At 44.8% G+C, this 24,731-nt stretch overlaps 8 protein-coding genes across 8 annotated transcripts; 2 read left to right on the forward strand and 6 right to left on the reverse strand.

Moving 5' to 3' along the window:
- Positions 1–22: 22 nt before the first annotated feature.
- VTP01DRAFT_2304 (uncharacterized protein) lies at positions 23–421 on the reverse strand (the record flags this gene model as incomplete). Its single annotated transcript, XM_069380751.1, has 3 exons — positions 23–267; positions 329–341; positions 395–421. The coding sequence occupies 3 exons, from the start codon at positions 419–421 to the stop codon at positions 23–25; spliced, it is 285 nt and encodes a 94-aa protein (XP_069237807.1).
- A 456-nt stretch (positions 422–877) lies between these two features.
- VTP01DRAFT_2305 (uncharacterized protein) lies at positions 878–1,848 on the reverse strand (the record flags this gene model as incomplete). Its single annotated transcript, XM_069380752.1, has 2 exons — positions 878–1,128; positions 1,200–1,848. 2 exons carry the CDS (start codon positions 1,846–1,848, stop codon positions 878–880), a joined length of 900 nt encoding a protein of 299 aa, XP_069237808.1.
- A 2,785-nt stretch (positions 1,849–4,633) lies between these two features.
- VTP01DRAFT_2306 (uncharacterized protein) lies at positions 4,634–9,231 on the forward strand (the record flags this gene model as incomplete). The annotated part of the gene is made up of 8 exons (XM_069380753.1): positions 4,634–6,436; positions 6,679–8,103; positions 8,162–8,313; positions 8,374–8,449; positions 8,507–8,585; positions 8,650–8,766; positions 8,835–8,951; positions 9,014–9,231. The coding sequence occupies 8 exons, from the start codon at positions 4,634–4,636 to the stop codon at positions 9,229–9,231; spliced, it is 3,987 nt and encodes a 1,328-aa protein (XP_069237809.1).
- Positions 9,232–9,331: 100 nt separating this feature from the next.
- VTP01DRAFT_2307 (uncharacterized protein) lies at positions 9,332–11,065 on the reverse strand (the record flags this gene model as incomplete). The annotated part of the gene is made up of 4 exons (XM_069380754.1): positions 9,332–10,745; positions 10,800–10,853; positions 10,911–11,000; positions 11,052–11,065. 4 exons carry the CDS (start codon positions 11,063–11,065, stop codon positions 9,332–9,334), a joined length of 1,572 nt encoding a protein of 523 aa, XP_069237810.1.
- Positions 11,066–12,936: 1,871 nt separating this feature from the next.
- On the reverse strand, positions 12,937–15,293 carry VTP01DRAFT_2308 (uncharacterized protein; the record flags this gene model as incomplete). Its single annotated transcript, XM_069380755.1, has 7 exons — positions 12,937–13,158; positions 13,216–13,498; positions 13,968–14,153; positions 14,237–14,679; positions 14,747–14,860; positions 14,919–15,134; positions 15,204–15,293. 7 exons carry the CDS (start codon positions 15,291–15,293, stop codon positions 12,937–12,939), a joined length of 1,554 nt encoding a protein of 517 aa, XP_069237811.1.
- A 1,822-nt stretch (positions 15,294–17,115) lies between these two features.
- On the forward strand, positions 17,116–19,309 carry VTP01DRAFT_2309 (uncharacterized protein; the record flags this gene model as incomplete). The annotated part of the gene is made up of 8 exons (XM_069380756.1): positions 17,116–17,193; positions 17,258–17,665; positions 17,730–17,873; positions 17,942–18,053; positions 18,112–18,178; positions 18,240–18,431; positions 18,502–18,715; positions 18,779–19,309. The coding sequence occupies 8 exons, from the start codon at positions 17,116–17,118 to the stop codon at positions 19,307–19,309; spliced, it is 1,746 nt and encodes a 581-aa protein (XP_069237812.1).
- Positions 19,310–19,470: 161 nt separating this feature from the next.
- VTP01DRAFT_2310 (uncharacterized protein) lies at positions 19,471–20,637 on the reverse strand (the record flags this gene model as incomplete). Its single annotated transcript, XM_069380758.1, has 5 exons — positions 19,471–19,746; positions 19,806–20,023; positions 20,084–20,155; positions 20,223–20,369; positions 20,424–20,637. The coding sequence occupies 5 exons, from the start codon at positions 20,635–20,637 to the stop codon at positions 19,471–19,473; spliced, it is 927 nt and encodes a 308-aa protein (XP_069237813.1).
- A 217-nt stretch (positions 20,638–20,854) lies between these two features.
- VTP01DRAFT_2311 (uncharacterized protein) lies at positions 20,855–24,601 on the reverse strand (the record flags this gene model as incomplete). The annotated part of the gene is made up of 6 exons (XM_069380759.1): positions 20,855–21,652; positions 21,709–22,507; positions 22,575–22,671; positions 22,729–22,737; positions 22,828–23,652; positions 23,710–24,601. The coding sequence occupies 6 exons, from the start codon at positions 24,599–24,601 to the stop codon at positions 20,855–20,857; spliced, it is 3,420 nt and encodes a 1,139-aa protein (XP_069237814.1).
- Positions 24,602–24,731: the final 130 nt, after the last annotated feature.

A 24,731-nucleotide genomic window follows, 5' to 3' on the forward strand; every position in this document is an offset into this window, starting at 1 on the left:
ATTATCATTGAACTAGCAAATCTTAATCTGCAGCGAAAAAGGAAGCTTGTTTAGCACTGCATCTGGGCACATTTTTTACGGTACCCCAAGCCTGTATGTAAACTTTAGATTTGCTCCCACCATATCGAGTGCTCGGGCCGAACAAGAACGAGAGTTTATTAAGACCAGAGCAAATTCTGGAAAGTGTGCTGTTGCCTTTGTAATCTCTAGGTACATTTATTGGTGCTGCCATGCGCAAACCCGTGTCGATTATTTTTTGAGAGACAACTAGACAAATTCGTGATAAGGTTTGGGTTTTTGATACATACGTACGTATGTACACACGTACAGTGCGTGGCTCCCTGAATAAATAATGTCGAGCTGGGAGTTAAGTACCTTATTTACATGTATGTACCTGTGGAATCTTGCTGTAAAGTACCATTTAAATTCAGCAAGGGAGAAACTGCTACGTGCCTCGGGCTTAAACGCATTCAGGAATTAATGATGTGTAGTTTTATTTGTTCCTGGTGAAAAGAAACAAGATCTGGTTTTGCCGGCGCAGTGGGAGTCGAATACAAGGGAATTTTCATCGAAAAAGGCCGGCACCTCCTTATCCAGCTATCGTGTGCTACATACTGTACTCAATCTGCTGGTCCCAAGACCGTGTCAGACTCAATAGATTATTGATACAGCCATTTCCTAATAATCCAATTACACCCGGCAGGACCAACCGAGTATAGGTATATAGATCAAAAATAAAGTAAACAAAACGATTGGACAAGCATGTATAAAATCTTTTTAATGGAATGGATGGAGTGGATGAATGATAGCTTAAAATGGACGGGGCGTGTGCTTATGGAAGCAGCAGGAATGAAAAGGGCATAAGGTGTGATATGGTTTAGTACGGTTTCGGATGGGGAATGGGCGATGAAAGTGGGTCAACATTGTTGTTTTGCTGAGCAGCATCGCCGTCATTGTTTTTGTTTTGATCATAGGCAGCGTCATTATTGTTATTGGTGATACTGCTGGATGATGGTAACGATGCAGGAGCACGCGACGGACTCGTTGATGATGTTCCCAATGGATAAATAGGGTACGTTTGGCAATGCTGATCTACAAGGGCGGAAAACGTTCTACATGACAACTGATCTGCAATCACCGAATCATAAATGAATAGTACGGGGTAATTCTTTGCTTTACTTGACAGAACTAGATCTTACCCATCACGCTGGGGATTTCTTGCTTGCCGAGCGGGGAGGTCGATCGATCACGCTGCTGCTGTTGGCGTTGAGGCGCAGCTGCTACTGGTGGCGTTGATGACGATGACGATGCTTCAGACCAATGCGAGGTGACGAGCAAAGAAGGGCAACTGGTCTGTTTTGAAAGACTGGCAGCACGGCTTGAAGCCGCAGGCGAGTCATCTGACGTGGATTTCCAAAACATGGCGAGTTCGCCGTGCTGGTAGTGGGATGATGAATGCTGCTGCTGCTGCTGCTTTTTCCTCCTGGTTGCTCTATGGATGCATTCTAGCTGGTTGGTTGCACAGTACGCACAAGGATGCCCCCCGTCACATTTTGTCTTGCGCCGTCGACAAGTCTCACACGCAGAGCCTGAGCTGAGCCGTCGAGGTGTGTTTTGCAACGATGTGGCCGAGAGAAGAAGCGTTGACGAGCCCGTACTCCGTGATCTGCCCAGGGATTGTATCCTGCTGGCGGCATCGTTATTGTTACGATGCATGCATAAGGTACGAATCGGTGAAGGCTGCCGCTGTTGCTGATAACCGGGCGAGAGAGTACTAGTCATCTCTCTGTCCTTGTTCGAAGCTCCCCTTGCAGCAGCATAGTCCCGAGGGGAACGTGGAATGGACATTCGTTAACACAGAAACAGTGTATGGCTGTTTGAGAAAAGAAGGGAAGGGGAAAAGATGAATAAAAAATCGCAATGGCTGCTTTCTGTTCTCGTTTTTTTTTGTGTGTGTGTTTTTTTCTTCGCTGTATTTCTGAATCTTCGATGTTATTCGCCACAGTGCCAGTGCGGTGCAAACTTTGTGTGGATAAGGCAATAACAGTCGGGGGACAAGGAGAGTACAAGTTGGTGACCGCGAGGAGAGAAGGGAAAGAAGGAAATGGTGGACCCAGGGATTTGGTGATCAGCAAAAGTGTGTCAATAACGCTACTTGGTCACTACCGGCTTATCCAAAGGAGGATATTTTATGTAAATCACGAGGTTCAATATCACTGAATGGAGCTCGCTGCCATCATCCTCGATGCATATGTGCCTTCCCTCTGCCGATCGATTGAAAGGGGCTGCAGCCGTTTCACAGTCCGGAAAACGTGGCAATAACCAGGAAATTTCTCTGCTGCTACGTCCAAATAGCCCAGTAAATAAATGCACCATCTCATCAACCTTTTAGAGAAAGTTTTTGTGGGGCAATATAGTATATTTAATCGCATACTAGTTTTTCTTCAATGCATTCGAGTCACAATCAGCGAGACAAAACCCTGAAATGTCGCGTTGGATGAAGCCCATCATGTTACTGCACTAAAATATCTGTATAACAAGCTCGCTCTTTAACATCTTACTATTCCAACGTAACGCACGTACTCGGAGTGTATGACCTGAGCAAATCCGGTACTGATATCAACCCTGTTTCATCTCGACTATATACCATTTCATATGTACCGTTTGCTCCCTCCTATCGATTCTGACCTCGCTATGATCATATGCAGCTACGATATCATCTGAAAAGCGGAAAAATCACGAATCAAAGATTTTTTTCAGATTAGGCCTACTGATCCTTTTCCCAAATGAGGGTAAGGATGTCCATGATCAGAACAATGAAATTACCAAATTATGTGCTGTAGATTGAGGGAGACAATGGGCTGACGAGCTGCAGGAATTTTCCCTTGACTTTTGTATTCAGCCTCTGTGTACATTGCTATAAAAGGTGAACATAGAAGGAGTATATGCCATTTTTCCAAACATCCATCCATCATGAATCTTATTGGTGACTCTGAGGTCTATCCAGTAACTGGTGTAAGCCTGATCTTGACTGGTAAAATTGTTGACAGTTGCTAACCACATCTCGGCAGTCGCGTCAAATAATTGCATGGACAATTTGTCTTCTGTCATCCTTCTGGGGTCCTAAGACCAAAGAAATCTTCCGAACTTTCGGTCAGTCGTCTATACCACACTTGTCAACGACTTGGATCGAATTATGGATCTATATTTGAGCGTGACAACAATAACAACAAGCCTTCCCAATTTTTGGAAAGCAATCATAGAGACACTACAAGCACGACAGTCATGATACTGTCATGGACAAGTCTCCAGCCAAGCAGTTATTTGCTTGGTTCATTTTTAACTACTCGACTCGTCTTCTTCCGCGTTATTTTGTCTCTTTCTGCTTATACAATTGTGGAAATCATGGAAAGCTTGGGATACTATGCAGAACATCCCAATTTTGCCAACGTGTACCTTTCTCATTCTTTTCTCACTGATGATATCTTTCAGAGCAGTATGTAATCCTACTTTTATGCAAACTCGTTTCATACAACCTTCCTGTCTGTAAATAACTCATACTTAATTTAAAAATTTCTCATTCATATACATTCACATACCCATAAGCTGCTATAGATTGGAGACAAATCTCTCGTATCCAAGACAGCTTTGCATTTAAATATGCATGTCTACGCAGGCAACGTACTGGCCCATCAAACACAAAGCGCGAACTAGCTTTTGAAGGGAATCTCTAGCAGCAGCCCAAAATCTTATAGTTTTCAAATATTGTGGTATCCAAAGGATTTATGAGGACCGTTGAGTAGGTGAACATCTGTCTCTGTCAAAGAAATCACCTTGGGCTTATCATCCTGCGTTGTATCTTCCAAAATAAATTATGCAGACATCAGGGCAAGTACTATTTTTCATACTAAAAATGTATATAAATGGGGATGCAGATATACACACGAGAAAGAAGGAAAGAAGGAAGCATGTACGTTCCTGCATGTAGATAACTTGAGCCGTGCGCGGGGCTCAATTCCCCCATTGTTGCAAGACTGGGCAAAATGCACGCTGAACTTTAAAATACTCTGCTCTTTACTCTGCTCCTCGCCACTGTGTGTGCGCTTGCCTGCAACTACTGCAGTCAAAATACAATAAGCAAATAGGGGATCACTCATTGCTGACTCGTTCAACTGAAACGTAGGTCACATTGCCCATTACCTTTCTCCTCGATCTCGCTTTGCTAACATTGACCAGGAAAGGAACGTGTCTCTTTCCTGAGCGACCCCATCTTCCCAGGCATGCCAGTTTTTTGGACAGTCCGGTCTTGTTAATTGTACAAATTGCCTTCTTTTACCGGTCTCATACAACTGTTCTATGTGAGTTGCCATGACACCTCTGTGTGTGTGTGTGTGTGTGTGTGTGTATGTATTGTGCATTGCAGTGTGCTAACCTGTCAACTACGCATAGTGGCATAGTCCCATTTTTCCCTGTATTGCATAAATTGCTTTGTCTTCAGCAAGGTTATTCGGTCTATTTATTGTTTACACAGCAGTGGGCAAATTCTGGCAGGTAAAATATCTGTCTGTAAAGTGTCTGCATGTAAGCAACAAACAAGATAGCTGACTGCGATTTCTAGTTTCCTGGCACGTGCATGTCTGAATCATCCTTCCATTCGGCGTCTTCAGGTTGGATCAAAACTGAAGAACTTGATCCTAAACCGTCGCTGAGTTCCTCCACAACAACAACATCCTCATCTTCTGCAGCTGATCGATGGGCGCGCCACCCTTACAGCTTGCAAGCTGCCAAACGTCAACAGACGCAGACGGAACGAATGCGGCAGTTGCAGGATTTGGAACAGCAAATTGCAGATGCATCTAATTGGAACAAACGACGCATAGCAACCACCACGTCCCAGCGCAGCAGCAACGGTAATGAGTACAACTGGCAACGAAGGAGTCCATCGCGGAACTCTTTTGAAGACGTTGGAGAAGTAGCAAACAGAAGATCACCCGCTGAAAGGACAATCGACGACATTGATTTGCGTGATGCGAGCTTGGAGGATTTGGAAGGCCTGATAGCTGCTTCAGCTCAAAGACTGGCTAACTATCGGCTTCAAAAGACCTCTGATTATGCACATCGACGCATTGACAGTAACAGTTCATCCAGCAGCGTATATTCATCGAACCGAATCAGTCGAGATAGCAGCACGCACCGAATTTCAGACTTATTGCGGGATGGTGACGATGACCAGATAAACGGCATAAAGCCAATCAGTACCGTATCATCAGCATCAACGTGGGATAGCAACCGCAGAAAGGAAAAGGTTGCAATACCATCGACTTCGTACAGCAGCATTCGTGCGAAATTCGAAAATGCTAGCAATAATTACAACAATAACTCGTCGTTGATTATGCAGTTCGATCCGCTCCTGTCGAGCCCAAAAAGTTCACGATCATCTGCCATGGATTTATTGTCAGATTCTAACATCGAAGATGGCTCATCCACAACAGCAGCGTCGCATTCACTCTTGACACCATCCCAGTCGAGTCTCAAGAATGCTGCTGAGGCAAAGGAAAGAAAAAAGCATCTCAAAGTCAAGGTGGATCACGGCAGCGAACTTGGTGGACACAGTCCGTCTCTTTTAAACTCTCCGAGAACTCCTACGCGACTTCAAACTCCAAAATATGGCGCAGCGAATAACACTCTCCCGCGATCCAGTCTCCCTGCACCTCAGGTTTCTAGCAGTCGTCGACTGCGAACATTCTCTACAGCAGAAACGCCTAAATGGCTTGATACAATTGAAAAAGCAAGAACGAAAGATTTGGACATCCAAGCAACGCGATCGACAACAAAGAATACCGATCTCAAGCGAGTACAAACATTAGGATCAATAAAGATGCAATCCACGAGCTCCTCCTCTTCACGCCGAAGTCTGCCAAGCAGGAGAAGTAGTCCACCAGAGGAGCTAACCCGAAGCCCTCAGATCAAATCTAAGGGGTCATGTCTTGTCCGGGAGGGAGTGGAACACGTGCCGAGTCGTTCGACACGCACTCGAACCGTGAGCATGGTAACAACTCCCACCACTACCTCAACAAGAACGAGCATGACGGCGCTCCGATCATCAAAAGCTGCTGCTACCACTTCAAAGGATCACGTTAAGTCAAAAGGTCACATGCTCGATGAAGACAACGATGCCGATGTAGCCGTGAAGGATAGTTACCCAGCACTCCGAGCACGGGTTGTATCCATGACCACGAGCAGCAGCAGCAGCGGTAGCAACAGCAAGACGTACGAGTTGCCATCCGCATCTGCCACTCGACGCAGAGCTGCACAGCAAGCTCAGCGCATCTCACAGCCCGCCAAAGCAAAGCCTATTTCGAACAGCAGCAACCAAGACACAGATTCCAAAGACACTGGCACATCGCACGAAAGGATAAGGAGGAAAAGGGGCAAGGTAAATATCCACAAAAACAAGTAACGGGAGGTTGGGGGAGAAGAAGAAGAATGAGAACGGAAACAGAGATGGAAAGACAAGGACAAGAGAGAGAGAGAAAGAGAGAGGGGAAGAGAAGAGGGCGGCCAAACTGAAATATTGGGATGCAGCAGCAGCAGCCTTTTTTTCATTTTCTTTATTTTGTCACGGTGATGCATAACATTAACTTTTTCTTTTTTTTTTCTTTTCTTTCGTTTTCATAGACGCTTCCGGGGAATCTGGAGTCGCCACCTGTCATGGCTTCGTTGACTTTACCACCGATGAAGGGCGATCCTCTCAACCTGTCTGTACCCAGCAGCGGCAGCAACGATCGAGGAACGAAGCAATCGTCTCGCTCTGCAGCCAAAACGCCGACCCGCATTCCTCTTCCGGTAGCGAGAACACCGCGACAGTCTGGAAGCGATGACGATCAGGGCAGTTTATCTGGATCTGACAGCTACTACAGTCTCAGCAAACCGTCAAAGAATACATCCAACACCGACGCTTTACATCACCACCACTCCAACACCGCTAAAGTGGGTCCTACAACAACAGTGTACTCTGGATCAATGATTGTATCAAGCAGCAGTACAGCAACCACGTCACATTCAAGATACCCGCTTGTTGAGAAACCATCAGTGAGCACAACGGCACGGTCGAGTGCAGCAGCGAAAGGAAAGAGCACTGCGTCGTCGAGAAAGGTCGCTTCCAGCTACTCCACATCGAGCACCACAGCATCATCGTCCGCTGCACCGCGACTGCGCAAACCCACCGTGATATCAGGTACATCGTCGTCGTCATCATCGTCAAAGGTAGTAACAGCAGCAGCAGGCAGCAGCAGCAGCAGCAGCGGTAACGTTCACAGACGATGCTCGCTTGCGAACGATTTGGTTCAAGACCAGATGGATAAGGAGAAGTACAAGGCACAGGCTCTAGCAGCGAACCTGGTATCTGCACACGGTGTCATCAGTCCGCCGGAGTCCGTCCGAGACAGGAAGCCGGAGCCACGTCGACGACCAACATTGCTGCACGAACGACTTCAGGGTCTAGTTGAGGAGAGCCGAAGCAGCGGACAGGGAAGCAGCAGTGCATGGAGCTCGCTGGTCGAGCGTGAACAGCAACAAGAAGAGCAAGAGCAGCAGCAGCGGCAAATCACCGTTATTCGTGGTCGAGGTGGTGGAGCAGCGGTAGGAAGCAGCAATGGTAGGAGCAGCAGAGCAAGCGATAATTCAAGCCCTGAGAACAGCAAGGAGAAAGGTGGTGGAGTGCGCGCACCCATGAGCCCGCAGACCGCATTGAAATTATACCACTCGTGCCTGTCACCCTTTGAGCGATCCGAGATTCTGGATTATCCGCAAATATTTTTCGTCGGCAACCATGCACAGAAACGCCAAGCAACGATCGAGCAGCAAACATGCAACCATGGATACGACGACGAACGAGGTGATTACCACATTGTCTTGAGAGACCATCTCGGCTACCGCTACGAAGTACTCGAAGTGCTTGGCAGGGGTTCATTTGGACAAGTTCTAAAGTGCTACGACCACAAGACTGGCCAGACGACAGCTGTCAAGATGATACGCAACAAGAAGCGGTTCCACACACAGGCCCTGGTGGAAGTGAAAATCCTCAGCGATCTGATACGATGGGTAAGGGAGATAGAAAATGTTTTGTGCAATACAACCGGGTTCTGACGTTTGTGTAAAGGATCCCGAGGATAAACACAACAATGTGCGGATGCTCGATCATTTCTACTTTCGGAATCATCTGTGCATTGCATTTGAGTGCCTCAGCATCAATTTGTACGATTTTATCAAGAGCAATAACTTTCAGGGCTTCAGCATGGGCCTTATACGACGGTGGGTACAAACGAATGCAGGATCGTTTCTAAAATGTCATACTCATTGCTGCTGCTGTAGATTTACTATCCAGCTACTCAACTCTCTCGTCCTCCTACACAAACATAAGCTTATTCACTGTGATCTAAAACCTGAGGTATGTGTATGAAAAATGGGAGGATGTTAGATTACAAGTTTACTGACACTTGAATAGAATGTACTCTTGAAGCATCCTACTAAAAGCTCCATCAAAGTCATTGATTTCGGCAGCTCATGTCTTCAAAGTGAAAAAGGTAAAACAATCAGTACGAATGTTCTGAAAGCTATGGTTTGCCGACCTTTGTTGTTCTACCTTAGTGTATACCTATATCCAGAGCCGATTTTATCGATCGCCTGAAGTGATACTTGGTATGGAGTATGGCATGGCAATCGACATGTGGAGTGTTGGCTGCATTTTAGCTGAACTGTATACCGGTAAGAGTGCCCTGCGTTGTTCAAATTTCTGCATTTATTTATTATTCTCAAATCCATGCCTCTTGAAGGATACCCCCTCTTCCCTGGAGAGAATGAGCAAGAACAGCTCGCATGTATTATGGAGATCCAAGGCATACCCGACAAAGCATTAATCGAAAAGAGCTCGCGGCGAAAGTTATTCTTTGGTAAGAAACTGGCTGCACTTGGCTTAGAGATATGAACATGTGCTTACTGTTGCGATATATAGATTCCAACGGTAATCCCCGAATCGTACCCAATTCAAAAGGCAGGAAACGTCGCCCCGGCTCCAAACCGCTCGCGCAAGCGCTCAAATCATCTGATGAAAACTTTATCGACTTTGTGGACAAATGTCTGCAATGGGACCCTGAAAAGCGGATGACACCCGAGGAAGCATTCAAACACGTATGGATTGTCCGATCTTCCACATCAAAGCGACACAAATAACAGTAACATATATATGACGTACATATAAGAACATGTCTAAATAAAAAGGGCGGCATCGTGACCCCTTTTTGTGTAAAAAACAGGAGAGAGAATGGAATTTTTATATATTTGTACCATATTTCTTTTCCATGATATTCTTGATCATCTGGTATTCGCGGTTAAGTTTCTGTTTATCAGACATGCCTCTCCGTTGATCCCTGTTCCGTTTCCTTCCGTCACCCATCTTTACGCCGTACTGCGATGCGCTCTTTGGCATGATTTCAATGGAATCCTTATACTTTTGCCATTCCTTTTCGTCGTCAAAGTCCCATCGCGACAGCTGTGCTTTCTTGTTACGGTGCGTGCCCTGATCGATCATCGACGTTGCTGCTTCGTCTTCGTCTCCAGACTCGTAAGCAACCGTGCGTCTTCTTTCTTCAAACGACGTCGGCAACGCTGAAGCGCCAAGTCCAAACATGTCGATATCGTTCGCATCCACATCCATCTCTTCATCTTGGAGAAATCGCGGTTTCTTCGCTGGTCGCTGCTGCTCGCCCGCTAATTCTTGTTTATCTTGTTGTTTCGCTGCCTGTGATATCAGTGATGCCATGTCGATGTCTGCAGCTTTCATTTCGACATCTTCTTCTCGCTGGTGGTCTAGTCCTTTGAAATAGTCGCTCTTCCTGGTATCAGTTGCTGCTTGATCACCCGCTGAAGCTGCTGTTGATGCTGCTGACGTTGATGCTCTAGCCAACGTTTCCTCATCCAACTCATAATCCCGTCCAACATCTGCAAAGATATCGCCATCGAACGTAACAACCGGTGGTGCTTCTGCCGCTTTTTTCTTTTTCTTTTCTTGTTCTTCCTGTTGTTTCTTCTTGTCTTTGGCAAACTGCTCACTCATGATTTTTGAAATCTTGCTGACGACAAGCTCTGTCTTCTGTTTCAAATCATCGAGCGCCGCTTTCTTATCTGCGCGGCTGCGAATCAACGATGTAGGAACTGCGTATGCATCATTGTAATGGCCTACTTCGTCAGCGAGCTCAAACACAAATGCCATGCGTCCAGGTGCAAACAGTTCGTTCTTTGGTGGTTTGTTGGTGATGAAGTCGTGGATGTTTTTTGCCAGCACAGAGTTGAATTTTAATGGTTCATCGACAGGTGCAAAAGGGATCGACTCCTCGTTATCCGCTGGCTGCTGCTCATTCAATGCTTCTTCTAGCCGTTTTTCGTCCTGCTCATCGTTGCCATTTTCTTCCTCCTCTTTCGGTGCTGTTGATTCTTCCTGTTGTTCTTTTTGCTTTGCAGATAGTTGCGCTCGTCTCTTTCTAAGTAGCTCAAAATCTAATCCTTTCCTGATGGGTGTAGCTTCAGGTCCTGCTGCTGCTGCTTCATCATCTTCTCGCTGCATCCGCCGCTCGGCCGCTCGATCGCGATACCGCAGCGTCGATTCGATAATATTTTCGCTGACTTGTCGTTGCTCTTCTCCTTCATCGTCATCCTTCTCTGCAGGAGGAGGTGCTGGTTGCCGCGGTCTATATCAATAGTCAGTGCTGGACGATTCGAAACAAGAACGAGAATTAATATACCTTTTCTTACGCACAGACTGTGGTACCCCAAACACACTGCCGCCACCCGGTTTTCTGGCATACAAATGTAAATAGCAGGAACTCGCAAGATCAATCACATCGTTGACTTACGGCGTTTTAGGAGCAGGCGCTTTGAATTCCGGTCCTTTGGGAGGTTCCCGTGGAGTTTGCAGCAGTCGTCGAAAATCGTCTTGAGTCAATCTATTCGCATAGGCTTAGTCGCGGTCGAGGAAGCGAATGCCTTGATCTTACCCTCCATCTGTCATGGCGGGATACGTCGGTTTCTGCAGGAATAGTTAAGAGCAAAAGGAGCGGTGCTGCAGCGCTGAAATGCACTTGGAAATTCTCACTCCGAAACTTTGAAAGATCTATGGGTTACACTCTTTCCATACCAAAGCTTAGCACCTCCAAGAGTATATAAAACATGTATTATATCTATACAGCATTTAAATCGTAATAGATTGGGTGCTGCGTGAGATCAGAATATTTAACCGTATCCATTTTTCCATAGATGTTGTCAGTCAATCATTGGGTGTGTGTTCACCGCACCACCTACCTTGAACAATTTTTGGACAAAACGTATTGTGATATATCTGGGATCTCTGCTTTGTATAAAGAATCTGATTGACTCTCGACTGATGCATTAAATTACCCAATGCTCCGAGTCTTTGGCCTCATTTCATCTTCTCCACCTCAAACACAATTCTTATTGTGGAACTTAAACGTGTATATGCTCCTTTTTTAAGGAATGATGATTCCGTGTGTTCTAACTTGTATACATGGTTTATTTGGACCTATTTACGCAAGTTTTGCTGCAATCGAATTTGCTCAAGCAAGTGGGATCTGCCAAGATCGATGGCCGGCAGAAGACCTCGTTATTCTCCGCTGGATGGAGTTCTGTCCACAATGATGAACTGGATGCATGAATATCTTCTGTAAATGCAGTGTGCGCAAAAAGGAAACTTACTCGACTAGTCTGTAGATATCGTCCGGATTAGTTGACAGAACTGCGTAATCCGCCACAGCGAGACCAACGTCGCCCTCCACTTTCGAGGAAAACTTTAACAGTCTTTTTTAACGGTTAATAAATATATTTCCTAGGGCTTCACCCCCACAAACACGAACATACCTTGTGTCTTCCCAGAGCAATGCTTTAATTCACTTATGATGATTGTCGTGTCCAGTTCTAGCGACCAATATGGAAGAAGTAGATGACGAATTTAATTTATGAAAAGAGTGTACATCATGGCAGACTTCCTAGCCATCCTGCTGCGTTTGCTAAGAAGGGCCGGAAAGTCAGACAGACAAATGATGGTCATTCTTGGACGGATTGATATTGTTGCTGATGACGAAGATCGAGATTTCGCTTGATACCAGTTCATACGCGTTAATTCATAATGAAGTTAAAGAAAAACTAGGACAGCGCGAAAAAGATCACGACGGACAAATTTTATCGTTTAAGTGCTTATCAATGGGGCCATTTAAATGAGTAATAAATACAAAAGGATCTCTCCTATTATATGCACGTGGACAAAGAAAGGATAGGGTATAAAGCGGCTCTCTTGATTTGCTTTTATAGCTGCCGCGTAACATGAATAAATCTTTTGTAAGTATTTTCAATTTGAAAGCATAACCTTGTGTTATAAACCGCATTCTCGGTCTCCTCGACATCGATTAGTACATAGACAGTTATTGTGTACGGAAATAAGTACTATCTGTCTGCCCCTGGTAAACCCCATATGGATCATATGCCGCAGAGGAGTTCCTGGCTACTACTTTTGGCAGTTGGACAGGGCCTAAGTGGCTTGCAAATTTTGGGAATTCTGCATTGTACTTTTTTTCCGGAACCATTTGCATTTGGAGCATCAATTTTGCATCGCAGTCGAATCAAATTTGGACCTTGGGGAGAAAATTAATAAACATTCTCCTCGAATTAGAGTTCGTGCAACTTGCCATTTAGCTAAAACTTGCTTACGAGGCAACGCGGGCACCCCAAATAACGGCAATGATCTCTCAATGAGTGAAACTTCGACATTGGATGCGTAGGTCGTGACTTACCGATAACTAAACGAAATATTTATCAATATATTGTAAACTGCAGGCAATTAAATGGACCTACCGTAGAGACCCAAACCCGTTAGGGTCCCACATTCGCAATGGTGATATTCGCTCGGACGAAAGGTGCACGCCGCCCATGACCTGACCAAATGCACTTCGCAATGTAGAACATATTTTTGGATGCATTGGTGTCTCGGTTCCATAGGGTCCCACGGCTTTTGCAGACTTGGATCCCATGGTGCTTGACACCGTCGTCCGTGATCATGTTATCGAGAGTTCGCGATAAGCAAGCATGACATATCTATTAATTATTCTCTCTCAGTAACTTTAACCATAATATTTGCCAATTTGATCGTACTTGGGATGTCAAATATTCATCGATTTTAACGACAGCAACCTCGCCGTTGGCTTCCCTCTTCTTGAGCTCCCTGCATAGAATGCCTACCACGCCTGACTGATGGCCTTTCAAGGGCACGCCGTCCTTCTTGCCAAACATTCCCGATCCAAAAACAATAAGAGTCATTTTTCCATTATTATCACAGTTGACCCTGGCCTTCCTCCATTTCTTTCCTTTAGCTGGTGGCTGTTCCCTCTCCATATCAAGCGTGGAACGGATTGCTGAAATTGGTTGGGATGGTAGCCTATTAGAAGTGATCAGTAATCAGGCATCCGTCAGTTACAACTAATGGCATACCTTCCTACGTATATTGACTTCGTTTTAAACTTTTTTCGATTCTTTCTTGTTTTCTTTCTGTCTTGTCTGTTCTTATTTCTTCTCTTTTTCTTTCTTTTTCTTCTGCTCTTGCTATATTTCCAGCCACTGTTTATCAATATGTTTGTCATTTCAGCTCTAGCGCGCTGTATTCCTTGATAGTTTCGGAATCGTGTAGCTGCAATCCGTTCGTAATTGTAAAAATCCAGTAATGTTTCTAGATGCCAAAGGTAATAGCTGACATAATGAAGAAACATTTCTGCATTGGAGGTCTTCCCTGTGGGGAAGTTTGATTCGATATATTCAATGCCAAGTCGCCGTTTCTCCTTGCTTAGCATTTGGTTTCTTCGTTTTGACCCCTTCATACCGTAGTACTCTGCTGTTGAGCATTTTCTTACTTCGTGGACTTCTGACCCACACCCGTAGGAAGCATTGAAGACATCTCGCCGACCAGGGTCAAGTGCACAAGGACGGTAATATGATGAAATTTCATTAATGCTAAAATCGCCCAGTTCCAATTCGATTGCCCTTTCTTTCTTGCTTCTCGCAAAGTGAAAAGAAGTCTGATAGCCATTTGTTGTGATCTGATTAGTGAACATGCAGCCTTCGTCCCAAGTTCATTTGTAAGAACTCTATCACTGTCGACTGTTGGCTTAATATAACTTACTTGAAAAAGCGGTGTTTGTCAAGATTGAAAACAGTTTGGAAAACCGTCAGACGCTGATTATATATCCGTGGAACAGGCATTTTCAGTAGCCCAGCTAGTGTTTCTGCATTGATGTCGATTAATCTCCAGTTTCGAGAAGGCAGAGGGACCAAGGAAATTAGACGGGGTAACTCTTGGATATGCGGCGTCTCTTGATGCTCGTCATGATACTGCTGTAGAATGTAATGTAACGCGGGTATAAAATTGCCATGTTTTGCAGCCATTTCTTCGGTAGTACACGGCCGTGGCATGTATGGCACCAATTCCATCCACATCTCTTGTATCGCATTGCCAATTTCAATGGAGCATGGTAAAAGATATTGTAGCATCACGGGATTACCACCAGCAAGGATCTCATATAAATAATCATTTGCAATTTTTGATGCCATATCCTTTAGCATTGCCTACATAAAAACATCAATAAATAAGCAAGATGTGAAGGATGACTGATGATGGTCGTAAGATGCTTACTGGTACGAACTTTTGTAACTTGAAAATAATATATTTCTCAACCCTGGATTGGAAGTACTCCACGATGATATTGGTGTAAGCGTCCTTTATGACGTTGCAGGCGGATGCAAGTGTCTGAGCATAATATTTGAATGTTCACTGGGTAAATGAGCGCAGGATACTGTGTCTTGACTGAATTCCAGGAATCCAGTAAGTCGTCAAGCAAGTTTGGATTATCATTCGTAATTTCTTGCCCAAGGACAGGCTGAGCCATTGAGTAAAAGAACTGCTGTGAGAACACGTAAGTGGGGATGCTGCTATGAGCATGCTGGACGATATAGATATCCACGAATAGCATGACTCTGATGACGACGTTTCGCATGAATTGTGACAAGTTTTGAATACCTTGCTATAGTTCTTCACTGTATTCGTCACGAACAACATCCAGAAGAGGTACTGTTCAGGTGAAACGTTCGACACTCCGAACAGTTCCTTCATGTTGGGTACATGATAAGGACAATCCTTGGAAGATGATCTCGAATGGTTCGTTGAGCCACAACTGGAACATGGTTTTGCATTTGGGTTCTTGTTCTGTTGATTTCTTTCAATTCTTCCCTTCTTCTTCCCCCTTCAGTCTGCCTCCTTTTTCGTCCGACTGGTTCATTTTTGTTTATTATCAATGTGTACAAAACTTACAATAATTATACTAACCTCTTTCATGCTCGAACAATCTGCATTTCTTGTTCCTTTTTGACTTATGGCCATTTTCGCCGCAGTCTTTGCAAATGACTGCAAAATAGCAGATTAGTCTCACAGCTTATGCTTGTGATCATTTTGCATGTGCCTTGTTCTCGTTCTTTCTGGATTATTTTCCATGCCTTCTTGAAAAGCAATAGCAAAAGTGGAGGATACAGTGCTATTCCCCACGAGACCAGTACGGCAGAGAAGAGCTCGATGAAGGAATACAAATTCAAGCTGCCGCTATCCATTGTGATGAATAGAGATGAAGAAGGAAGAAAAGCGTTTGCTCTGCAATTACGCAAGACAAAGTTGTACTGTCAATGCAGCCTCAAAATTTTTCGTTCTTGTTTCTCGATCGTTTCAAGCCCTTTTGGTCTACATATTTTATGGCTTTCCGTCCTCCTGCGTCGTATACTCGTAGGGATCACTATTCACATACACCTATTGTACTTTGAATCATTATTAGGCTCACGATACATTTTGCAATGGATGCTTTCCTGTATCCTTTTCAGCATTACATTTTTTACTCCAAAAAATAACGACAGTATACTTCGTATACAAGTACAGCTTGTCTAATAGATAACCTAGAGGCGAAAAGGAGATGCTCTAAGCTCTATATTATATGACCAGGCTTTTTTAAGTTATTCACACCTACAAAACTTATTAAAACGAAGATGGTAATACGCTATCTGCCACAAGCATGAATCCAGGAGATGTTTCCTTTTTTGTTTGAAACGATTAGTGTCGAATTCAGTAACAGAAATCAATTTCTGTAATGCTCAACACAAATCCTTCTCGATCTTAGTTTTCTTTTTCTATGATGATCTATGTGATAACCATATTCTTGGAAAACTAAAATTGAATATAGCAGATAGTAGGGTTTAATATTTTATAAGAGATCCATCTCTTGCTGAGTAGAACGAGTGCAATCGTTCTGCTTAGCTACGACTTTGGGCGGTTGGCTGTTAAATATTATTCAGTAAGCTCGCGAGATTCTTGAAATTATGCTTGCTTGCAGGTGATGGACTCAGAAGCTGGAGAACTCACCATATATTTCAGTCGAATTTACTGGTATTGATTCAGGATAGTTTTGTTTAATCTGCGAGTCTTTATGCACTAATCACGAATGCACACGCGACGAGTATCCGGAGCAATTTTTATGCATTTGAAGACATTATTTCTACATGAAGTTTATTCGGCGATGGACAACATGGCCTCAAATTAAATTTACATAGTTACAAATTGGGGCCTATGTAATGTTTATGACTTTAGCAATGCGAAGGAAGGCGGCAATCGCTTCAGCTGCAATGGCAAACAGAAGAGAAGGAGAATCATCGAAGACATACTGCCAGTGGACTTTCCATATCGACATAATAGTGCAGAAAACGATACGTGTGCAGTCTAACTGAAATTGTAGTAGCAACTTGTAACAAACAGTACGAATTTGCAGAGTATCTCAGCTAGCGAAGTTTACTCTCCCATTGCTTTGATCAAGATGAACCGCCATCGTCAGCCTTGATGACAGCCTTCTCAATTATTTTTTACATATCGACCAAAATTAAGTTCCTTTTGTGACCGCGAAATTGAAGTCAGAAACCTGTAAGCCAGCTGCCGGGAAACGGGCTGTGCTTTTCCTGCCTGAGTACTCTATGGATCTATTTAGACTCTTGGGTAGTGGCGCGAAATTCGACAAGAAACGGTTTCAAGCTGATGTCCAACTATTCGAGGTCTGTACATTTTACTTGTTAATTGGAAGGCTGTTGTTCAGGCTCCTTACTATTACGTTGGCAGGGCGAGCGCAAAGCCGACAAATCGCAGGCTAAGAATGCAGCGGCTACAGATCCCAAGCTTCGTGCAGAGATTCTAAGCGAAATCGATATTCTGGCCGACGACGATCAGACAAAGAAACAAAAGCAGCAAAGGGAGCAAGACGGTGAGGACGACAATGCAACTAGTTCGCTACCAACTACGGTACCTGGCACACCGACGGTTTTCGAGACTGTAGAGCAGGCCAACGAATTTCGCAAGCGGCATCGCATCAAAATATACGGTAACGACGTACCCAATCCTTTTGCAACTTTTGAAGACCTCGCTTCTGCACCTTACGACCTCCTGCCTACACTGTACAATAACGTTAAACGAAGCAAATATGCCACGCCGACTCCTATTCAAATGCAATCTATACCCATCATGATGAAAGTAAGCACGACTTGATGTTCAGCCAGTTAATACAAACAGAAACTCACCGTCGCAAACTCAAAAGGGTCGAGATGTGATCGCGTGTGCACCGACTGGTTCGGGTAAGACACTGGCTTACCTATTACCTATCCTGCAAGACTTGAAAGAGCCTCAAAAGGTCGGCTACCGTGCTCTTATCATTGCACCCACCAGAGAATTGGCACAGCAGGTATGGGGAAATTTGGATATATTCAGAACAGTGTGAGAGTGTATGCTTAAACTGGGATAAATGATTAGATCGACCGCGAACTGCACAAGATCGGTGCTGGTTTGAAGTTCAAGGTCAATTTGATGACCAAAGCTACAGCAGCGCACAAGGCACAAACACCACAGTCTCGTCAGAAGTTTGGTAAATACATTTGCCAATCTAAGGATAGCATTGACATTACTGACATCGGATTTTCCAGATATTTTAATCAGTACACCGTTGAGACTTGTGCATGCTATACAAGAAAAGGAGATCGATTTGTCAAGGTAGGTTTCATGACAGAAAGATAGATTGGGGTTCTTTGTTGATAACATGTGCTTCTTGCAGGGTCCGGCATCTTGTTCTGGATGAAGCTGACAAGCTGATGGATCTTGGATTCCTGGAACAGACCGACGAAATTTTCGCAGCATGCTCCAACGACGCACGCAAGGCCATGTTCAGCGCTACGTTTACTCCTCACGTTGAGGATTTGGCAACGTCCGTCATGAAAAGCCCAGTTCGGGTAGTCATCGGTACACGGTAATTAATCATATTCATGTTTCTCTGACGTGAGTAAACAGATAGTCTAATGTTGTGATGCGTCTCTCAGAAATGCGGCGACGGATACAATCAAGCAACAGCTGATCTACGTCGGTAGCGAGGCCGGAAAACTGTTTGAGATTCGACAATTGGTTGCCAAGGGCATTAAACCACCAGTACTTATCTTTGTGCAGTCTATTGAACGTGCAAAAGAACTATTCCACGAGCTCGTTTACGACGGCATTAATGTAGATGTAATTCATTCTGATAGAACAAAGACTCAGGTACGTTTAGCAACAACAACTGTGTGGTCGACGAGCGAAGCTATTTACCAAAGATGCAATTAGCGTGAAAATATCATCAACTCTTTCCGCCAAGGCAAAATCTGGGTCCTTATTGCTACGGAACTCATGGCTCGTGGTCTTGATTTCAAAGGTGTCAATCTCGTCATCAACTATGACTTTCCTCAGAGCTCTGCAAGCTACATCCACCGTATCGGTCGTACAGGTCGTGCTGGCCGCATGGGTGAAGCAGTTACATATTACACCAAGGATGATTTGCAATATCTCAAGAGCATTGTCAATGTAATGCGGGAATCGGGCTGCGAAGTCCCAGACTGGATGCTCCATTTGAAAAACCCCACGCGATTGCAAAAGAAGGAACTGAAGTGGAAGGCTGTAGAACGCGAGACTATAGATACAACTCCCAAGTTCGATAAACGGAAAGAAAAAATGAGGAAAGAAATGATCAATGCTTCCAAGAAACGAAAAAGAAAGCAAAAGCAAAGTGAACAGCAAAAGAACAAGAAAGCAAAATCTGAAGAAAACAACGCAACTGCAGCAACATCATCCCCATCATCATCCTCATCATCTTCATGAGCATAACATTAATAAACTTGTACAGTATATCTATTTTCACAATTCTTCCCATCACATTCATGATAGTATTTGCGAAGGTTGAGCAATAGGTAAAAAATTCACTGTATTGCATAAATTAGTTTATCTCATGAATGCTACATTACTTGTTTTCAAAAAATCGTCTATTTGGCTTCTTGCGAAAATATTTCATCAAAGACCTTGCGAACCTGTGCGTAGACTTCCTCGACAGATTGGTTGCAAGAGATAGTCTTGACCTTATTTTGCTTTTCAAATGCCTCAATGACGGGGTAACTAGTGTCCTTGAACACTCGGAATCGTTTCTTGATGGACTCAATGTTATCATCAATGCGACCAGAGCTCTCTCCACGTTTCAACAATCGCTGAAGCATGATTTCCTCTGGGCACTCAAAATAAAGAACGAGTTTGGATGGTACAACCTTGCATGCATTGTAAACATCGACGAACCGCAAAAATCAAACAAGCATTTTCTACTTACCACTTCCTCAAACTTGATAGCCTGGTCCATCTTTCGTGGGAAACCATCGATCAAGAAGCGAGTCGTCTTTGAAGTCTGCATGGCTTCCTTCATGGCATTTTCCAAAAGTGCAATGGTAACTTCCATAGGAACGATCAATCCATCGCGAATGTAGTTGTTGATCAATTCACCGTACTTTGATCCAGGTCGCTTTTGCTCCGCACGCAACAAATCACCAGCTAAAATCATATTAGCCGTTATTATCCAGATATATCGTACTCAGTATATCACATTATTACCAGACAAATGCACGAAGCCATAGTCTCGCTCAAGGTTCTCGCACTGAGTACCCTTGCCTGCACCGGGTCCACCTATTGATGCAACAGATATGCCTTAGAGATAAACATATTCTATCATTCCTCCTTTCTTGCATCTTACCAAGGACAAAGACTACAGTGACTTCGTCAGAGGAGAATGCAGGGAACTTTTGCTGCTGCTGCTGCTCTTCGCCCTTTGCCTGGGTCTCCTCTTGCTGCTGCACTTGAACCTTTTGTTCCTCGGCCTTTTTACGTGCTGCCGGGATAGCTGTTTGCAAACATCTAAGTACTTCTCAATATAACGCCATTGCAATTTACTTACGTTGACCCTCTCTGGATTTGACGAGCATGCTGTAAGCCGCAAAACCCATGGATGCAACTGCAATCATGGCGGCAACGCTGGGACCACCGCTGCCGCCTTGCTTCTGCGAGGCGCTGCTGCTAGTGGAATAGAGACGACCAACATGTCTACGAAGAGGTGCGGGTCGGGCTACAACGGCGGCGCGTTGGCGAAGAAGGCCGAGATATCGAAGCATTTGAGTTTGACAGGTGTGCAAGGTGGAATCTGTTCCTGAATTGACACCCGCCTGCTGCTGTTCTTCAATCGTCGTCGGCTGATTCTGAGAAGGGGACGATCTGCCAAGCAACCAACACAAAGCCACGAAATGATTAAAATGGTTGTTGTTGTTATTTATAGTTTTACATGAAGACGAGAACGAACAAAGATCTATTCCATCCTCTTAAATAAAGGAGCTACCGATTGATGCGCGCATACTGGGGCTTCTCTAGCGTTATCTTAGGCATAGGATTCACGACATCATCCGGTACAACCATGCGTCCGAGTGTGCTCTTGATCTCCTTCACTTCGATACCTGCTTCCGATAATTCGCGTTGCCCTGAATCATCCTCGCCATATTTCTTTTTGCCCTTGAATAATGATGATGGTTTGCTGAATATGAAAGATGAAGATCTACTTGATGAGGTATTATTGCCGTCGTCTATTGACGGTGATGAATTGCGCTCAGACTCTGATATCCGCGTGGATTCCGAGATGGATTGTTTCGGTGAAGCTGATCGAGTTTGGATAGAGGCGCGGCCAGATGACAACGAGCTGTACTTTTTGCCTGAGGTTTTCGATACAGCAGCAGCTTTTGCAAGAATATCTGCAATGATATCTTCGTCGGGCATATTGTTGTTGGTGTTGCTGTCTGGTGCCGGTGCTGGCTGTGCATCGTCAGATTCCTTTGCTTTCGGTGATAAACTCGAGGGCGTAGTTTGAGTTTGAGATATTTGGGTATCTGGTGTGGGTGCTGCGGGTTGATCTATCGATCCATTATATGGTTGGTTGGTATCCTCGTTTCTCTCAGGCTCAGGAGGAGATTGTATATTGTTGTCATTGTTACTGTTGCTAGGTCGTGGGGGGGACGAGATAGATGTTGGAGATGCACTTTGTGGTTTCGGTGGTGGGTATTGTATGGAAGCTTTCCCTGAAGATAGGGAAGAGACTGAAGTGCCTTTGGCCATTGTAGCTGGACGGCAAGTTTTCAAATCCTAAAGTATACAGGTTAGCATTGCATCTTTCCATTCAATACAGTGTAAGTCATTACATCTGCTCCGCTAAGATCCAATTCGAGTTCCTTGTCAACTTCTCTTTCTTTTACAAAGTTTGGTAGCTCCTCCGAGGTAACAACAAACCCAGCACGCTTGAGCAATTTTGGCATAGCAGTGCGATAGTTTAAGTGTCCTTTAACCAAGTCAGTGCAGTCGATGTTCTGCACACGATTTCCTTCAATGTGTTCCAGGGCACGTAGACCAGCCACGTTACCCAAGCCAGCTGTCGATGCTCGAAAGAGGAAACCAAGTAGCCAATCGCTAGTAGCATAACCATTGATAAAGCGACCGGACACAACGGTTGTGCATTCTTTCCACTGCGACTTGGAGGCACTCACTGGCGTACCGAAAAGTGCAACGTTCTCCACAAGACCGTATGCGTTAACTCTCGCAAGTTCCAATAAGCAGAAAAAGATAACACGAGCACCAAGTGAATATCCAACCAGCGTGACAGGTCTTGCACCAAGATTTCGGTTCATCAAAGAATCGGCCAAAATCAAACCTGCTAACCTGGCTCTATCGAGACCATTGTTCCAAGGATTATCAACCAGATAGCCTAACTTTGTCAGTGCTAAAGGCCACGCCAGACCGGCTAGAAGTGCGCCCATAATTGTATGAGTTAATGCTTGCTGAATGGAAAACGCAACTACTTCAGTCGCAAAAATTTTGAATGCGCTGCCGAGTGCTTCGAGCATTTCAGGTTCCCAAAACAGCGAATAGTGATCTCCCATGACAGGATCCAATACAGTAAACGGAAGTGCAGCTGCATCTTTGCCACCTCCCTTCGGTAACCATCTACCATAAACACACCGTCAGTCTGTAAGTGAATGAGGTATTCGACTTTCTGATAAAATGTACTTACCCTGCAATGGTAACAATGCAACTCACGTTATCATCTGCATTAACTTGAGAGAACTCAAAGGTATTGATAGTCTTCATGCGTCGTTTCATGCTTTTTGCTTTAAAGCACGCAAGTCAGATACCTGAAAAAAATAGAAACCTGGTATTGATCTTACCTCCAAGACCTTAACCGAAATTTGTAAAATCCGTCAGAGAAAGAAACGGAACTTATCAACACTCGATGCAACAATGGTTACTTTCGTTTATAGGCTTACCTCCTCCTATTGTCGTGGCACCACCCGTAATGAGGGCAATGCCTGCCGTGCCACCGAGAAAACCAGAGGTACCCGTGACTCCAACAGTTGTTAGGATAGTACCGAGACCTCCTGCAATAACTGGAGCCATTAGACCAGCACTTAGACCGAGGATAAGTCCACCACCAATGGTCGCAAGTCCGATCATGACGTATCGACGTTTGCGACGCTGTCTGTTCCGGCCCTCTCGTTCGGCATCGTTTCGTACGGAGACCTCCAGATCTGTAGCTGAGGTTTGGGTTGTGGCCACGCTCGTCACCGTTTCCGTCTCCCAAGCTAAAGCGGCATCCTGCAGCAAGTGCTCAGCAATTCTCTTTTCGAATTTGATAACTTGAAACCAGTCAAGTGAAAGATAAGATGCCATTCGCGCAATAAATACTCGGGAACGTGCATCGTAGCTTTCCAAGCTGAGGCATAGCAACAACAAATCGCACATGACTGTCCAACGTAGATCAATGATAAATTGACCATCCTTTTCATCGCAAGTAGACGAAGGTGTTGCTGTATGTTGGCTAGCACTTGCTTTGGATTCTCTTTCGGTTTTGCCCGACTTGTCTGATGACATGGATTCGCGGTTCCCGGTGGAGGATGCATGACCGCTGTCGCTTTCCGATGTTCGCTCGTTGTTTAGCCCAGGTGCCGGTTTTTGATAATCTGATCTTTCTTGGCGAACTTTGTGAAAACCTGTCATATCCACGGTGGCAGTTTCGCCTTGGGCGACGAACTGATGTACAAGATCGGTAGGCAAAATCTTGTGTGTAGATAATGATTCAATCATTTTGATTTCTGGAAGATGTTAATCTCTTCAGCGATAATTCCCAACCAGAAAGCCACTGTGAGTACCTTCATTGGATATATCCATGTGTGCATACAGCATCCTCATCAATTTTCGCTGCCAGTTGCCAGCACTCATACGTGCATAAGTGAAATCTTTGCCTTCGAAATCGTGGACGACTTCCAGACTTGTCAGAGCGCACAGACCAACATAGGCAATCTTCTGGGTATCCGTGAAAACATCTTTTGTTTCCTGTATCCGCGGCTCGTCTTTAGCTGTTTCCTCATGTTCTTCTTCTTTAGTTGGCTGTATTTCGAAGATATGCGCAGGTCCGACATTCGCGTCCTTGACAGAGTCAGGAACCTCTGGCAACGTGGCAGCCCATGCGCGGATTGCGCTGTTGGTAGACATGGACGGCGCTGCATTGTCGGCCGTATCGTTCTCCTGCTTTTTGCTGTTCTCGGCCAAAGTAGCTTCGGTGAGCGGTGCTGGTGGCCCATCCGCATCAGCTGCAGGTGGTTGCACAGACTTTCCAGACGTTTGTGAAACATGATCGTCATCGATTGTGCATTCTTCGACGCTGGGTGTCATCAACGCTGTTTCCTTTGCATCCTTCTTCTCTACTGTTTGCGGTGTCTCATCCTTTTCTGTCGTAACAGCGGGGTGTGACTCGTCGTCGTTGGTAACAGTTGCTGTGTGTTCCGTCTTTTGGCGGTTGTCGTCTTGATCAAGTCCAGCAGTGTCGGCGGGAGCGTTATCTATAGATTTTCCTATATCCCCGGCGCTATTTTTAGCGCTTTGGATACTGGAGGGCGCATCGTCGACAGAACTTGCTGCCGCCGCGTCCTTCAAGTTGGTGTGTAGTCCCTTACAATCCAAACTAGAGTTCTGAGCTTCATCTTGGGTCCTGAGATGCACATCACTATACTTGACAGCGGGATTGTCTGCATTTTCCTCCATTTCGATGCACAATCGATCTACGCGACAAGCACAATGTAGTGGTTACACGTTGTCGTTAAGGAAAGAGAAGGGAGGAAAGTCGCAATAAAGTGAGGTTGGACAAGAGTTGGGAGCAAATGTTCGGAAGAAA

This window comes from Rhizomucor pusillus (genome assembly GCF_041956525.1).
Source record: "Rhizomucor pusillus strain CBS 183.67 unplaced genomic scaffold VTP01scaffold_12, whole genome shotgun sequence".
NCBI lineage: Eukaryota > Fungi > Mucoromycota > Mucoromycetes > Mucorales > Lichtheimiaceae > Rhizomucor > Rhizomucor pusillus.